The following is a 17500-nucleotide window of genomic DNA, read 5'->3' as shown; positions in this document are numbered from 1 at the left end:
GATAAGAGTGTACAACTAATAAAACAAAAAAATAATCAGTTTCTTCCAAGACCAAACAAGGGAAGTTCTGCTTTCCCATTAGGCACTAGTCATGCAGGTGTTGAATTGTGTCTGCATCTTCCCCTCCCTTCCTATTTCTTTACAACTGAGCCCTTCAAACACAATTGGCCAAAGTAAGAGCTCAGTTTACTGTAGCTACGTAGTCAGTATCTGATAGTCTGCTTTCTCTTCAGACAATGTTATCCATTTACTTCATATTTTGCTATCCATTTTGCGCCACAAAAGAATGAAAAACAGAAAATTGCTACTGTTGCAAGTAAATACCCCCCAATGGTCCCAGATTTTTTAGTTGTCACCAACTTCATGCAGACAAAAGTGAAACCCAATAACATTTCAGTCCCTTTACCAAGAGTAATTATGAGACCTGGAAAAGCCTTTCACTTCCAAGAAATTGAAAAAAGGGAATTTATGGAAGGCAAGATATTTCTTCCTTATAGGACAAGAAAATATGTGTGAGAGAGAAGGCTTAGGAGACAAGTAAAAGGAAAAATCAACAAGAGGTTAAAGAAATGGGAGAACAGATTCAGAAATAAAACAGGCATCACTTTTGTTCTCCTATAGTCTTTGCCCACTCATCTCCTGATATACAGGAGACAAATCAGTGACTTCCCTGCTCAAACATTTCCATAATGCAAACTCACAAAACTGCTGAACTATGTAGATAAGGCTTGCCCTCCTACCCCTGAGGTGTAGCCATCCTGGGAGTTAACTCAATACACATTTGTGGAGAGGCTTGCCTCCCTCCCCCACAAAAAAAAAAAAAAAAAAGTTATGTACTCCCCATAATGTTCCATTTTTTTTACCTCTCCTCACATATGGGTCTGGATCCAACTTGACCGTTACTAAGCTGTGGCAACTAGAAAGCTGTTGGATCCCTCCCCTTACCAACAATGCATCTCTCCCTGTTACCTCAGATTTTGCTTGCCAAGATTATCCCCAGAAAGAAAAGTAATGAAATTTATATCTGAAACTTTTAAGGAGACCACTTCTGGAGTACTGGAGAAAATATAGTTGGCATAAGTTATGCTTCCTGTCCAACCAAAAGACCAATGGTATGGGAGCTTGTAGGGAGAGAATGTGAGGAGAGTTGAAAAATCGACAATAAAGATGGAATGTTATGATGAGTACACAACTTCTTTATCTGATATTTTTAAATTTTCATCTCATCCTCACATATGGGACCAAGTCCCCAGCTACCTTTACCCCAGGTGGACTCTTTGGAGGATGTCTCTCAGAGCCATCAAACCAAAGGAGGCTGTTCCCCTGGAGACTAAATCCAACTTGTAACGAGTGATAAAGTTATGATGATTGGCCTATGTGGCCGCTGCACACATCTCATCCATGGAGGCATTAGACTGGAAAAACTGCGGAAGTGGCCATGGCCCTGGTTGAGTGAGCTCTAACAGGTTTGGTAGAATCCATACCTTTTGAGATGTAGATGAAAGAAATGCAATCAGAGAGCCATTTTGCTAAGGTAACTGGATACTGGTAGGCCCTTCCTAGAGCCTGCAAAGGAGATAAACTTACCTCAAGGGTCTATCCTAGGGCCTTTACTTTTTAATATCGTTACTAATCAGCTCTATACCACCTGTCCTCAGTCATCTTTAGTGCAAAATGCAGATGACTCTACAGTCGTCACCACAGCCAACTCTCCCTCTAAGCTCTTCTCAGCTACTCTGGCATCTTTTAACTTAGTTGAAACATGGCTCTCCAACAACCAGCTCATCTTTAACCATAAAAAAAAAAAAAAAAAAAAACAAAGCTGTTACTTTTCCTACCTAAAAAGTTCAGTAATATTAAACCCTTCTTCTCCGTACAGTCCCTTAATATCACTCCCATTCAGGTAGAATCCAGTACTAAGCTCTTAGGCGCAACAAAATCGACAATCAGCTTAAATTTGACTTGCATGTTAATAACTGTATCAAAAAGACTCATTCAAAACTAGGGCTCCTTTAATGTAACAAGAAATTCCTGACCTCTGAAGCCAAGATTACTCTCTCTTATCTACCTTCTACCCAGTCTAACGTACAGTTCTCAAATTCTCACAAATCTTAACTCAGCACTCCTGACCAAACTCAAATCTACCTACAACAAGGTAGCTAGATTTGCTGCCCAACAAACCTACAAATCCCATCACTGTCTCTCTCTAAAACACCTAAACTGGCTTGAATTACCCCACCAGCTTCTTCTCTCTCGTCTCCAGATCATCCATTCTATCCTATACTAGCCTTCCTACCACCCAGCACTATTCCCTCTCATCTTCCATTATTCTCCCTCCAGACCTCTCTGAAGCTCAAACCGAGACCTACTACAAATCTACAAACCCAAGTCTAAATTTGGATGCAACATGTACAGCTATCACCCTACTACTGCCTGGAATAGGCTCCCACTAGAAATCAGGACCCTTAAATAACCTAAACAATTTAGGACAGCCACCAAAGAGCATTTTAAAAGTCACTGGTACTGCCTCTGCACTCCCCCTCCTTAAACATCCTATACTTCTCATACCTTAATCTAATCTACTTTCTGTCCTTAACTCACTGTTCTCACTAGTTCTCTCTAATTTTCCTTGACTACTCTTTCTACTGTCTTCTAAACTCTATTAAGCAAATGGTCTCAGAGAAACATTCTATTGTAACTGTCTTGCCTTCATGCAACTACATTATGACAAAAATGGGTTTTTGCAACCACTTACCCCCAAAACTATACTCATCTTAATGACATTTCTTTTTATACATCTTGAAATAGTTTTGATTATTGACACTATACAACATTGTATTGCTACTTAATGCCTTGTAATAACCCTGTAATATTGCTGTTCCAATGCTAATTTATAATGAAAATTGTATAATATGTTGGAGCTTTTCTCCCCGGGCCTCCACTGAAAAAGGGCTCTTCAACTCAGTCAGACAATCCCAGTCAACAGATGTAAAATAAATAACCCTCCAAAAACACTCTAGTCCTATGCAAATAGAAATGTAATTACCTGTGGCCACCCAACAAATGTAGAACATATTCTCCTTTGTTGCTGAAGTTAGGAAAGAAAACAGGTAAATATATGGTCTGATTGTGAAACAACTTTATGCAGAAAGGATGGGTTGGTATGCAAGGAAACTGTCTTTATGAAAAATCTGATACGGAGACTGAGAGGATAGTGCCTGAATTTCTGATGTACATCTTGCAGATGTAATGACCACTAGGAAGATAGTTTTCCAATACAGAAATTTTATATCACAAGTCACTGCAGGTTCAAACGGGGGCTGAACAATAAGACGTAACACCAAGTTTAGGTCCCATGGAGGAGACGGATCTTTGTGAGGCAGCCTTAATAATAGGGTCCCCTTTTAAGGCTTTGGAAAGTTTGTGGGAAATCAGGGACAAGTCATCTTTCCCAATGTGAATCTGAGATAGCTGCTAATTGTATTTAACTGTAGAGGCAGCTCCCCCATTATTAAAGACATGAGCTAAAAACTCTAGAAAGGAGTGGATAAGTGCTGTGAAGGGATGTACATTATGTTGTTGAGACCAAATGACTAACCTCTTCCATTTACTCCTATAAAGCTTTTGAGTGGATGGCTTATGGGAGGACATCAAAATCTGACAGACAGGAGAGAAGAACGGAGAACATTGGTTGTCTGGTCATCAATGGAACTGCAGTAACCAAACCGTCAGTTTGAGGTTGGGATGAATCATTCCTGTCAGATGTGACAGAAGGTCTGGAACAGGTTCCAGAATCCAGGGTTCCTTCTGTAAATGAAGCCAGAGGAAGGGAAACCAGATTTGTTGAGGCCAAAATGAGGCAATGAGGATTATTGTTCTCTTCAACCTGTTCACTTTCTGAAGGAATTTGGGAATCAAGGGGATGGGGGAAAGGCGTACAGGAAAATGGGAGGTCAAATGTGTATGAGAACATCCCTCGGGGATTCCCCCAGTGGGGAGGGGGGGGGTAGGGCGAAGTAGCTGCTGTATTTGTTGTTTAGAGGGGATGTAGAGAGGTTGCAGAAAGGCTGGCCCCGACCACCTGCAGAAAATGTCTTCTGCTTCAGTCTGGTTGAGGGATCACTCGTGTGGCATGACAATGGATCTGCTCAGTTTGTTTGCTATCACAATGGACTTTCCCAGAATGTGTATTGCTATAAGAAAGTGGTTGGATGACACCGCTCATTGCCACACTCTGAGTGCTTCTCGATGCAGAGGGTATGATCTGGTTCCTCCCTTGTTTACGTACCAGACAACAGACATGCTGTCTGATTGAAGTGCCACAGTTCACAGAGAAAGAGCAGTTTGAAATGCCTGAGACGCTAAGCGCTGCCCTCATTCTCCAGGATGTTTATGTGCAAACTGGCCTCATCGGCAAACCAGATGACTCGGACTGTCTTCCCCAGATAAATGCCCCCCCCCCCCCATCTTGAGAACATTCATGGTCACAGTAGCCTGTGGCTGAGGAGGAAAAAAGGGTCTACCTTGCGTCAGCTGTGCTGAATGAACCCACCAAGAAAGGATTTTTTTGCATGTGTCTGTTGTGAAACTTCCACTCTTGAAATGTTCATAATCATCTGAGTTGTGTCCAGCACAGCAGTGCTGCTATGAACTCCAGTGTCTGACACGGGTCTAGGTGTGATTTTTGGTCATTTATGGTTATACCCAGTTCTGTACATATTTGAAGAAGAGTCTCTTGCATGTTTAAGTAGATCCCTGGTCGGGGCAGATATGAGTCAGTTATCTAAGAAAGGAAACACTTCAAATCCTTGTCATCTCATGTGAGTTGCAACCACTGCCACGCATTTGGTGAACATTCTGGTGGTGGTAGCGAGACCAAAGGGCAGCGCTCTGAACTGGTAATGACTGGCTCCCACACGGAAGCATAGGTGCCTTCTGGATTGTCTGTCCATTATAAATATGGTAGTACACATCCTGAGGGTCTATGGAACACACTCAATTGTCTTGTTCCAGGAAAGGAAGTATGGACTGAACTATGACCATTCAAAACGTTCGGTGAATTGGCTTGTTTAATCTGCTGAAATCCAGAATTGGTCTCCAGTCCCCTGTTTTCTTTGGAACTAAAAAGAACCTTGAGTAAGTTACGAATCCTCTCTTGTCTCAGGGGACCTCTTGGATGACTCCTTTTTACAGCATTTTTTGAATTTGAATGACTGCTTGAGCCCTTTGACTGGGTGGAGTGCCTGGGATTTTTTTTGTAGGGGGGGGGTTGATCAGAGAAGGGGATTAGGTAACCACTGGATATTATCCTCTGCACCCACGTCGGTAGTTATTTTTTGACAGGGTCTCCAGTGCAGGGATAGTAGACTCCTGATTGTCTCCAGAGGTGGGCAATTGTGCCTCCTTTCAGAAGTGCTGGAAGGCTTTCCCGAAGAAAGATTCTTGGGACCCTTGATTCTATGGGCCTCCTCTACCACAAGGGAGGCATCTTTCATTATTATTCCCCCCTCTGCTTTTGGGAGGAAACGCTCCATGTGTGTCCTGGTAAGACCCTTGAGATTTCTTGAACCACATTTTACAGCCACCTCTCTGACCTTTAGTGGAAGGTCCTGAGGGGCAGAAAAATCTATGCCCATGGCAGAAAGGGTCTTATCTTCTTTTTCACAACTGGATAACTTATCTTTGACAAACAAAGACTTAAAAGGCTCTGCAAAAATCACAAAGGTGCATCCAGGCATGCCTCCTCACAGATATGCCAGAGCCTGCTGCTCTACTTGTTCCTCCGGAATGATGATCCTCATGGATGAGTTACCTACAGAGTATAGGATTGTTAACTGGGAAGCCACCTTTTCTCATGTTCCCTCAGCTACTGCTCCTTCAAGGTATCTAACAGCTCCTTGATCAGATCCCTCTGCAACCTGGTAAAATGGGAAAGGTAGTTCAGCAATCATAAGGCAAAAGCCGCTGAAGAAAAAGGCTCATTTCCCACATCTACCCATTGTCCTGGAATCCTTATTAGGAGGATGAATAGTGGAACGCTCCTTGGATAGTTCCTTTCTGGTAGTAGTCGCCACAACCATGGCATCTACTGCTACCCCTTTCATCCAAAAACCCTCGTCAGCTGGGGCAGAAATTATTTTATTTGGTCTCCAGGGAATAGGTTACACAGAGTCTGGGCTCTCCCACTCCCGCTGAGAGATCAAACCTAAGAGTTCATCAGTGGGTGGAGTGACCCAGGAGGTAGATGGTTGGAAAACAAAGGCTGCCAGGTACAGCGACTTCTCAGGTGAAGAATTACTGGACTGCCAGCCACCTCTCTGTTTTAAAATCTCTAGTATTTCTCCAAAGGAAACATCCTCAGAAGGTGGCCATGAGGATCTCTCTCCTTCAATGAGGTCGGTGTCCTCCATGGCTGACTCCTCAGTGAAGTCCAAATGCTTCCTCTTGCAAGGCCTCTTCTGAAGGACCTCCAGAGTGGGATACTCTGGGGAAGTATCACAAGAGGCAGGGGTATCTTGATGGGTATCCTGGCACCTAAGATGCCGTTGTCCCTGTGGAACGTACTGATTAGAAGTGCGCAGGGAACATTGATGGGATTGAGGATCCGAGGAAGCAGGTGACTTTCTAGATACGGTGGCAGCTTGAGTGGAGAGGGACTCTAGCTCTGACAAGCCATGTCCACGGGATAGGGTCCTCACCAGTCTAGAAGGAAGCTTACCTGGGGTAGAAGTTAGAGCCAAGCTCACCTGTGCGGAAGTCCACGAGACACATCGACTGCTCCAAAGGTCTGGAAGTAGAGTGCACTCCTAGTCTGAGAGGTTCACTATGGATCTGGGAGCTCTCCAGCTCTGAAAAAGCCAAAGAGCTCTGAGCAAAGGTCTGATCTGAGGAAAGGGACATCTTCGGATCCGAGCTGAAAGACACCGGGCGTATCGGATCAGATGACTTCAAAGCTTGCCTGAAGTTGGAAGAGGTGTTAGTAGGGAAGTGGATGACTTGGGGAGACCTTGGACCATATGGGTCAGGGCTGAGGGGGACTTCTTGATGCCCTGCACCCAGAAGATCTTCTGTACCATTCGTTCCACATCTTCTTCTGTATGGCTCCTTGTCGAATGGGAAGAGGATGCTGACATACATTTAGGCTTGCTCAAAAGGGGGATGGTACCCTCAAAGGAAAAGGCTCTATAGTCAGGGAGTAGAGAGTCCCAGAAGAGTCGCAATCAGTTTAAAGGGACTGGTAGTCAGATCCAACATCAATGGACCCGATCTTTTCTTGATAGACTCGGAGATGAAGAAGCCAGATCCAATAGAGAAATGCTCAGCACCGAAGGTTCTGACCGAGTCACTGATTCAAAAGATTTAGTAGGTTTTGAAATCTTATACAAAGGATCTGCAGGAGCCAAAGAAGGCCTCTTTTTTCTCTGGTACCACTTTGGGAAGAAAGGGAAGAAGCAAGGCTTGAATGAGCTGACTTTGATTAAGATATCGTCACAGATTTAGGATCACTACCAGAAATGGCCTCTTCGAATGCAGATGGTAACATGCCCCTCAATATGAGATTATTCTTCTTTTCAACCAAAGCCCTGTAGTTGAAGGAATGGCAAATAGTGCAGTCTACCTGCAGATGAAGGGGTCCCAGACAGTATATGCACAGGGAGTATGAATCACTGAAGGGAATTTTGTGACCGCACTTTGTGCATTTCTTAAAGCCCACTGGCTTATCCTCCTTGTCAGCAATGAAGAAAAAAAAGGATGTCTGAGAACAGACACACAAAGAATTTTTCAGAGACAAAGAGGAGAGTTAATTTTTAATAAAGGAAAGAAAAGTGGAAAAAGAAACTACTAACAATAGTAGCAAGGATACTGCAAAGGGTATAGGGGAAAAGGGAGAGCAACCTACTGAAAAACAGTTACTAGCAGTAAAAAGGGAGAGAAAGAGACAGAAAGTGAAAGTAACCTAATAAAAAGCGATTACTACTGGAAAGAAGAGTTCAGAGACAAAGGGGGAGATGAGATAAAACTTAATTGCACAAAAAAGCGCAAAAAGTAAGTAAAAGAGAAATTGTTGTAAATATCACCTGACAATCCAAGAGCTAGAAGATTTAGACCATGTCTTCGCGATGTGGCAAACGAGATCTGGGGCAACAGGGAGAGATGCACTGTGGATAAGGGAGGTATCCAAGAGCTTTTTGGTTGCCACGTGCTTAGTAATGGCCAAGTCGGATCCGAGGGATAGGATCTGGACCCATATGTGAGGATGGGATGAAAAATTGACAATATCAGATACACTGATCAAGAATGACGAAAAAAGTATAGTAGTCAGGCTGCTTTAATGAATCAGCCGACTAACTTTGCATTAATTTACAGCAATAAGACAAAGGATCAAAGATACGCTTCTATAAACTGGAAGCAAAGCGTAAAAATATCTTGCAACTAACAATTTGTTAACTATTATCCAAAACAGAGAATTTAAAATAAAGTCTGTCATCATAACCAAGTTCTCTTTTTCAGTCACATATTTCTATGAATTTACCTTGACAGAAAAGCTTGAGAGTGGCAGTGGGAAGCGTTTATAGCCTTTAAAAAGCTGTTTTAGGTACTCAACACTATTCTGCAGTGGCCACTGTATATGCTCTAGTGCAAGACTAAAACTCAAAGCCATGCACCTCTTTTACATTAAAGAGGTACAAAACAATTTTGGATCATAATCAGCACACTGCATATATAACAAAAGGTGCTGCTGCAGAAGATATCCGTAAGACAAAACAAGGAGTGATTATTACCAAAATAATATTTATGCAAAACTCTTAGTCAAAACTCTTATTTCAAACATTGTACTTCAAATTAAAAAAATAATTCTTTACATGTCACCTGATTTGGGAATCCTCTTACAGCTATGCAAAGTCAGAGGAAAAAGAATAACTTATTTTATTTTTTATTTGAACTTCACAAACCTGAAATCTGCAAGTTCCAATAACAATATAGCTGCTGCCACCATAAGCAATAAGGGTCTCTGCCTTCCCACACTCAAACGGGCTGAACTCTACTACGTAGACATAATCTTCACATTCCACAGTATACGTAGCACTTCTAGGGGAGTCTTGCTTCATTTTTGTTTAGTGAAATAAGTCTGTGTTGAAACTGCAAATGTCCTGTTCAGCAAATGAAAGTATAATAAAAAACAAAGGGTGCATTAACAAATAGACCACTGTAACCATAAAACAGTATATGATACTATTCATGTTAAGTAAAACAGTTTTTATATTCTAGAGTTTCAAGTCATGCTAAAAAAGTAAGAATCATAGCAGAAAATAACATCCTTTCTAGTTATAATTTAATGACTAAACATGACTTTACATGCATGAACCACTGATTGTCCAGTTTTCAAGCATGATTTCAAGTCCCTTGTAAAGTAACAAATATCTGCTATAAAACAAAATAAGTAATATGCTGCAATGAAACTAGGTTATCTTGTTAACCAGGTTAAGACCAACTATGTACAGCTGTCTCCTTTTTCAAGTGGCCAGTAAGGCCTGATCTGGTTAAATGACCTGCTCGATCATACCATGGAAATGAAAGCTGAAGAAATCGATTTCAGGACTAAGGGCTGAAGCCTGTTATAGCACTTAACAGTCTCTATTATATTATCACTCAAATTATTAGATTGCCTTTTCCTTTACTGCTGAATGCATCATAATAAATCAGAAACCTACCTACAAATACAGCCTCACATGCATGCTTCCATTCATCAGACCACTGCTCAGACTTCTTTTATCATCATAAAGGTGTGGCTACAACAGCCTGACCTGATGGCAGCTCTAATACCAACTTAACCAAGGTCTTGGATTTGTTTTACCACCCCCTTCATGTTTTTCAACTACAAAAATGAATACACGACCAAACCACCTGGCAGTGATTTTTGCAGGGGTTTGTTGGAATTAGTATACAGAGTATTCCCCTGTACCGCAAAGCACAATGACTATGGAGCAGAAGGTGGTGTGTGTGTGTGTGTGTGTGTGTGTGTGTGTGTGTGTGTGTGTGTGTGTGTGGGGGCTGCAGAGACAACCTCCCAATATTATGGGGGTACAGAGAGCCAAAATCTCCACCGCAAAAAATGCTTTACATGTTTAACAGCAAGGTTAGGATTTTTTTGCCAACATCACAGTTTTAAAATGTGTCAAGACTCGCAGCATTTAGACAGCATGGACACTATTTGCAATCACCCTCAGGATCGCTCATTCAGAATACAAAATGTAACACCACTGTCCATCTTACTCACTCTTTACAGAGGTGTTCCACCAGGGTCCATGCTGGACACATCCAATTATACATTGTATCAACATAATTATCAAAAACAGCCTTATAGTCCTGCTGATGGCTGTTCACGCAGATGAATTTATAAGGACTATTCTCAACAGTGACCTGGCTAGCACATACTGATGCATTCAGAAAAAAGAAAGAAAGTACAGTTGTGTAAGAACTTACCATAACAGCAGTTCAAATAGATTACTGTTGCAGTAATGGCAACAGACAGGACATTTCCCTCCAAGGATTATGCATGTCCAGCTAGTACTCCAGAACTTAGGCCCTCCTTCCTTATGCACACCCTATGTACAACTTTAGAACTAGACAATAGGACTACATACTGGTAATTAAGGGATCTACACGCATGAAAACCCTCAGAGCTTTCTTGCCTGCTATACAGAGGATAGACTCTGGGGAAAAAAATGAGGGAAAGGGATGCCACCTCAGCCTAAAGGCAATATGAAGGAGAACAAGGGGAATGCGGGGGGGGGGGGGTACATACACTGCAATGTGATCTAATAAAGCATCTACTGTTAATGGTAAGATGTTAATCATTATATCACTGTTAGAATAGCCTAAGCTATATGGGATGTCATGTCAGGGATTGGATCAGCCGGCCAGCTTCCGAGATTTAGGACACATTCTCTAGCCACTGCAGACCTCTAGGACAGCAGTATAAAATGTCAGTGGCTATACTGTCAAACTTCACAACTTACTTGCTGGCAAACTGTGCTCTTCCCTGTAGGCTTTAGGTGATCAACGGTCAGCTAATGCTTCACCAAGGGCAGGCAGATAAGTACCCTGTTGGGAATTCTCTTCCACTTCATTTTTTTGTGGGAAAGTGCTTCTTTTTTGTCAAAAAAATTATTCTAAAGGCTAGAAATGGTCTTTTTGGTGTATAACACTGAAAAGCTTCACCTCAGGATCATAGTCTTTGTTAAAGGTTTTCTAAAAGGAATGTCTTGCAATCTGTGGCTGTTCAGGTGCCCTTTTCAGGAAGAAGAGAACTATTCCTGCTGGTACCAGGGAAGTTACTAAGAGATGCTACTTCGGTTAAGCTGTACTTAGGATCTACATTCCATGGAAGTGCTCATCCTCTAAGCCTCTCCTTTTTGGTGGGAAAGGGATGGAAAATAAAATAAAACTAGCCATTTTCCTCTCTTAAAGCAGATAAAGAGAACTGGTCGAGTTTTGCTATGTTTATTTAAGGCCTTTCAGGTGTTAAATGAGAACAAAAAAGTAATACCAGAATACCAACAAATATTACAGGTGATTTTTCTTCTTCCTGAAGCTGTTCCTTGTACGTTGATAACCTTTGAAAATGCCACGAGTTAGCCACCTGCCCCCAGAAAGTCTGAGAAATTATATAAGAGCCACAGACCATCAGATTACTTTTTTTTTCTACTGGCTTCTTTTGTCAACATGAGAAAATTATTTGCTAACCTCCTTTTTCAGAGACTAGGGCATGTTTGAATCCCTTAGTATCCTGTGCGTCTCAGACAGCCAAACATTCTCTAAGATATGCTTATGAGATTGCTGGTGCTGTTCTTAGAGCAGCTGCCATTTATTTTTATTTTATTTATTTTTCATTTGTTGACCGGGCTAGTCCAGCTGGATAATTTCCATTTTCAGTGGAGGCCCGGGGCTAAAAATTAAAAAACAAAAAGGTTAAACACATTTGCACAACATTTAGTATATTTTAAAATACAAAAAAAAAAAAAAAAAAAAAAAAAAAAAAGCTAAGCTATATATTCATATTTTTTTTTTTTTTTTTTTTTAGAACAGTACAGTAATTTAGTCATAGCCATGGGGTTCAGTGATGAGAATAGTTGCTTGGCTGCATTCTCAGAATTTACCAGAGGGTGTCAAAGATGAGGTTCTGAATGCTCCCTTGGCAAAGACGTTTTATTTGGTCCTTCCTCTGTTGAGGTCCTTAAAAGGTGTGATGAAAGGGGAAAGTTATTTCAGGTAATTAGACACCTTTGTAACCCTGCTTGCAAAATACGATACAAACTTGTCTGCTTATGGAGGTTCTTTGAAGAATTTGACTAAGTGTTCTCAGCAAGGCATATAAAATTTAAAGAAGCAATGGCAGGGAGGGTCAAATAAGAATGGAAGGTCCTCCCAAAAGCAAGGACCATCTAAGAAAACAACAAACTGACTGACTGCAAGTCCCCTCATGTTTTTCCATTTCCATCTTGACAATCCTGTCCAGCTATCCCATAGCCCAGGTTTTCACCTTCCTCTACGGCACCAGATAACTTAAGTTGCTTAAATACTGAAAATCATTCTAAAGGGTTACAAGTGGCAGTAGGATTCCCTTCTGCCTTTTCAACGGATTCTTCTTCACCCATCTATATATCCAAAATTCCCGCTCCATCCCATCCTAAGAGAGAGGATAATCAGGGGATCTAAAAACTTGCTTCCCCAGATCTGAGACAGGGAGATTTTATTCAAAAATCTTTATGGATTCAAAGAAATTATACATAAATTATACAGAAACACAGAAACCTGTCCTAGACCATTCTTTTCCACCTCTCAGGTTTTTAGTAAATGTGGCTTAAAAATACTAAAACACAGCAACTCACAGTATTAGATGAACCAAAAATATATATAAAATCAAGGATCACAAAAAAAAGCTAATGACAGTTTAATTAAGCATTTCCATCCACAAATCAAAGCTCATCAGAATAACATTGTGTACTCATACCCATCTATAAATACCAACAGATTAATCACAAGATACAATATAACTGATACAGTTAAAAGAAAAATACTCAAATTAAAAATAGGAATTATAACTTTCAGTGCTTTAAAAAACACTTGATGATAGGTAAGCCACTTAAGACCAGGAAACAACTTGCAGTCTGAAATGACACAGAGATTCTCTAATTTCTAATTATTTTAACCCACATATCACGATCATAGTTTTTGCTCACAAAAATTCTTCTGGTGTTTAAAAACAGCATTATTTTCGTTTTTAGTTTTTACATCATATTGATGTTCTAAATTTTTTTTTACAGTCTAGTACTCATTCTTACATAAAAAGCATTGCATGAAGCACAAATGGCAACATAAATAATTCCAGATGACTCAAGTTAAATGTTCATTTGCATAAACAGTCATATGTTTGTGAGGAAGAAAAATAAATTTACTTTGTGCAATATAACATGCTTTACAGAAACCACATGCAAAGGCACCAATTTATTAAGTTATACAAGAAAGACAACTCAGTGTAACATGTCAACTATATAGCAAATATTTAATAGTCTTGATCTTAATGTTTTTTCACCTATAACATTAAAAAAAATCAAATATCCTTCCAATTATTATTTAAAATATCATATATACTAAGTGCAGCTACAGTCATATCCAAAACAAAAGACTCTTGTTTCACAGTTTGTCAAAACCTTCTTAGACCAACCTTTTAGTAAAAGATGGGGGTATAATTCACCTCTATTAATATTAACATACATAACTGTTTCATTAATTTCTCTTCCTGACACCCTCTCTTCACAAATAGTTTTTTTAAATAAATCTGACTTCTATAATCAAATCCTGTTCATTAGTGGTAAGCCTAAAAGCTCTGATACATTTTCCCTTGGGGTGTTATTTTTTTAATGAAATCCAGGAGTGCTACTGTATAACAAATGCTTATTGACAGTAGTAGTATTCAAAAAAATTCTACTAGAAAAACAAACTGCCTCAGTATTAATACTAACATGTACATCAGAAATTAACTGTCATACCCATCTTACCTAAAACAAACTGTAAAAAAGTTGTAGCAGAATTCATTACCTTAAATTCAAAATATTAAGCTTCTGCTCCCCCTCCAAATAAAAAATAATCCACAAGCCTAGTATAGAACTGACCGTATCAAAAAAGGAATAGTGGGAAAGATACATACGTCTCTGCAACCCAAGACAAGGTTTGCATAGAAAGGGGCAACTGCAGCTCCTACTGGTAGCCCCTAACCTGTTGGTAATATGCAGCATCAAAATCAAAAAACAATTTTGTAAAACCAAATCCAATAAAATACAAACAGTATTAATTTTAGTATTAGTACAATTAGTATGATGCGCGAGAAAAAGATGTATAAACTTAATACCCTCTAATGTCAAAATAGATGTAAAGAGATTCAACATCAACTGCAAACAGAAAATTTTCAGAAACATTAAAGGTATATTCTTTAAGATTATTTAAAAGTCTCACAAATCCTAAATATACAAATGTAATTTTTGAACTAGTGGATTAAATAACTTGTTCAAATAAATAGAATTCCCTTCACTAATAGACTCACCAGCAGCAACTATGGATCTAAAAGTGTTTTCTGCATATTCTTATGCATCTTTGGAAGACAAAAAAGAACCCAATGTCTAGGATGAGATGACGTAATAAATATCCTTGTATAAAGTAATACTTTATTGGATTTATGAATATCTAGAATAAACATAAAAACATAACTTTCCTAAATTCTTCAGTATTACTTAACATTTCATGCAGAATTCAATTATGATCATCTACATACATAGAAACTAAGGCCCCATCTAGATCAGCTTCCAGAAATTTTATTTCTTTCGCATACTTTAATTCTTTCAAATCTAACTTCCATTTTTTATTTAAGTTAAAGAAAGGCATGATTAGCACAAAGAACATTTAATATCTCACTCTCAACAATATCTTAGTAGGTATGCAAAGTGGGTGTTATCAATGGATTAAAAATTGAATATTTAAATACATCAGATTCACTGGTCAATTCTGCATTATTGAATATTTATACATAAATATACAGTTTTTAATCTAAGTTCTAACAAAGTACAGGTAAGGTTCTCAAGCTGTGAGGGAATGAAAGAGAAACCTTTTGATAAAACATTCAATTGTAAATCAGTAAAAGCATCATTTAACAGATTGCTCAGAAGAAACTGTCGATCATATATGTTTGTATACACCTCTGCCGCCCCTTCCTCTTCCTTCTCTCCCTCTTCCCATCCAAATATTCACCCCTTTGTCCCATAGAGTTGTATTGTCAGTGTCTGTAAATGTAGTTGTTGGACATGCAACCATACTTCTCTGTCATTTTTTTCTAGCAGACGTGAGGAAAATCTGAGTGGAGGAAATATCTGTATTTTGTCCAAAACACATCACGGTTAGAGGTCGCAGATGCATAATGGTTAGATTGAATTACATGGTTACTAAAAGTGGGTGGGTGGATAGGCTGTACCATCTTTATAAGCTGCAATGTCAAGTTGAATTTTCTTTTGTTTGCGGGTTACAATGCCCTTCATTTACGTTTCCACACAAGTGTAAACATCCTCATATTCATTAATAAAATTAGAAAAAGAATTGAATTTGTGCAGGTGTTTATCCAAGTCACACACCTCATCATTAAGCAAATGAATCAACCTTTCATTGTACTTAAAAGTTTTAATAGACTAAGGCCACAATTATTAAAAAATGTTGTTTCCAAAACTTCCCATCTTTGGCAACAATTCTACTTTGATACTTAAAGAAGGTTAGTCCTTTGGGTACACTGCTGATATTGATACAATGTTCTAAACATAAGTTATCTAATGCCGATTTTTATTTGAGTTCTTTTTGAATTTCACATGCAGATCTTTGACATTATCTTTCATCAAAATGTTAGACAAAATCGAGGTACTGGAGCCTGAGAATAGACTTGTAGAAAACAAAACAATTATACAAACCTGCTGTCTTAACCTCCATTCTAGATGGAATACCAGATACTAATTTCTGCCAAAGTAGAAAGGTTGGCAGAAGAGTTCAAAAATGATGCAAGGTCTCTAGGCAGGTAAGAGAATAGTAATTAAATCATCACTAGAATTTTCATCAAATAAAAACTTGCACCTTCTCAATTTCAGATCCACGCTGCTTAAGAGCAGCAAGACTAGAGTGAACAGCTAATAAGGCACCCAAAATTGCCTTGTTAAAAATCAACAGGTGTGTGCATAGTCAAAATATTAGAGCTCTTCAATGTAAAAAATAAAAAAAAGTTACTTATTAAATACAATTTTCTTAAAGATTTCAGATGCTTTTCTGTGCTGGGTTTACATTTTCAGTTTCTGCTTTGTTCCTATAATAGTCTGTTGCAGGCTGCAGGACATTCACAGTATTCTGTATTTTGATCATGAAGTGTTCAAAGGAATACATACAGATATCTTCTCATTCCATCTCTGAACAGAGTTTCTGAGATGTCTACTGGACAAATATCTCACAATGGTTTTTCTTCCTCAGCACATAGTGGAATATTAAAAAGGAGCATTTTCTGAGATTTCCCGATCAGACTCGTACATCTGCCAGAGTACATTTTAGAAATCCACATTTCATGACCTCTACTTTACTCAGGATTCCTGAGGTCAGACTTCACATGAGGAAAATTTAATAGTTTTTAACATCAGTTTGAACCCAACATTTCAGATTCCAGTGCTGGACTTTGTAAAAAAAAAAAAAATGGGATTTATTCTAGCAGAATAACCAGCTGTCTTCTCAATTCAGGTCTCCCCCCTTCCAGTCCCTACATAGTCTGTAACCACTGCAGCATCTGACATAGCGTGGGGAGCCATCTCCTAAGGGGTGAAACTAGCAGGACAGTTTAAAACTACATAAATATTAAAGAAAGGATGGCTTTACTCAATTTGTTCAACACTATGAATCATTGCTGGACTCTAGGCCTTCTGCTAGCAATTTCAGACTATACCATTTTTATGTGATACATAAACAAATGGGGGAACCAGATCCTCACTTTTGCAGACTAGCTAATGTAGCACTTGGGATCTAGCAACACAACACAATCTGTTCCTCCAGGCTACTTATATTCAGTCAAAGCAGAACATTATTTCAGACAGGCAGAGAAGTACCAAAACAGACTCATGAATGAAAGCTGTACCTGGGGGCCTTCCAGAAAATGTTTCATCTATGGGGAACTCTTTCAGCAGATTTGTTTGCTTCCAGCCACGACAGACAGTTCTACTTCAGGATGCCTTGCATACAGGCTTGGAAGAGAGACGTCTTATTTCCACAACTGGGAATATGCCTGTATGATTTTCCACCTTTTGCTCTGATAACCAGGATTCTTCTATTCATACAGAATGGATTCCCCAAAAGATAGTTGTGGTGACTCCCTTTTAGCCCAGATAACACTGGCTCTCCCTTCCTTTGAAATTGGTCAAGGGCAAAT

At 39.4% G+C, this 17500-nt stretch overlaps 1 protein-coding gene across 4 annotated transcripts in view; it reads right to left on the bottom strand.

Annotated features, from left to right (window-relative positions):
* The window catches only part of NUP37 (nucleoporin 37), a 1368290-nt gene that overhangs the window by 1066216 nt on the left and 284574 nt on the right, over positions 1–17500 (bottom strand). For 3 of the 4 annotated variants that reach the window (XM_044087745.1, XM_044087744.1, XM_044087747.1), the window contains one exon: positions 8955–9152. In XM_044087745.1, the coding sequence (XP_043943680.1) occupies positions 8955–9110 (156 nt within the window). In that variant the 5' untranslated portion in view covers positions 9111–9152. Of the gene's footprint in view, positions 1–8954; positions 9153–14605; positions 14629–17500 lie in introns of those variants that run through there. The other variant, XM_044087746.1, reaches the window with a different exon arrangement.

This window comes from Protopterus annectens, chromosome 11.part0 (assembly GCF_019279795.1).
Source record: "Protopterus annectens isolate FY-2018-M chromosome 11.part0, PAN1.0, whole genome shotgun sequence".
Lineage (NCBI taxonomy): Eukaryota > Metazoa > Chordata > Ceratodontiformes > Protopteridae > Protopterus > Protopterus annectens.
This window is presented reverse-complemented; position numbering and strand designations above follow the sequence as displayed.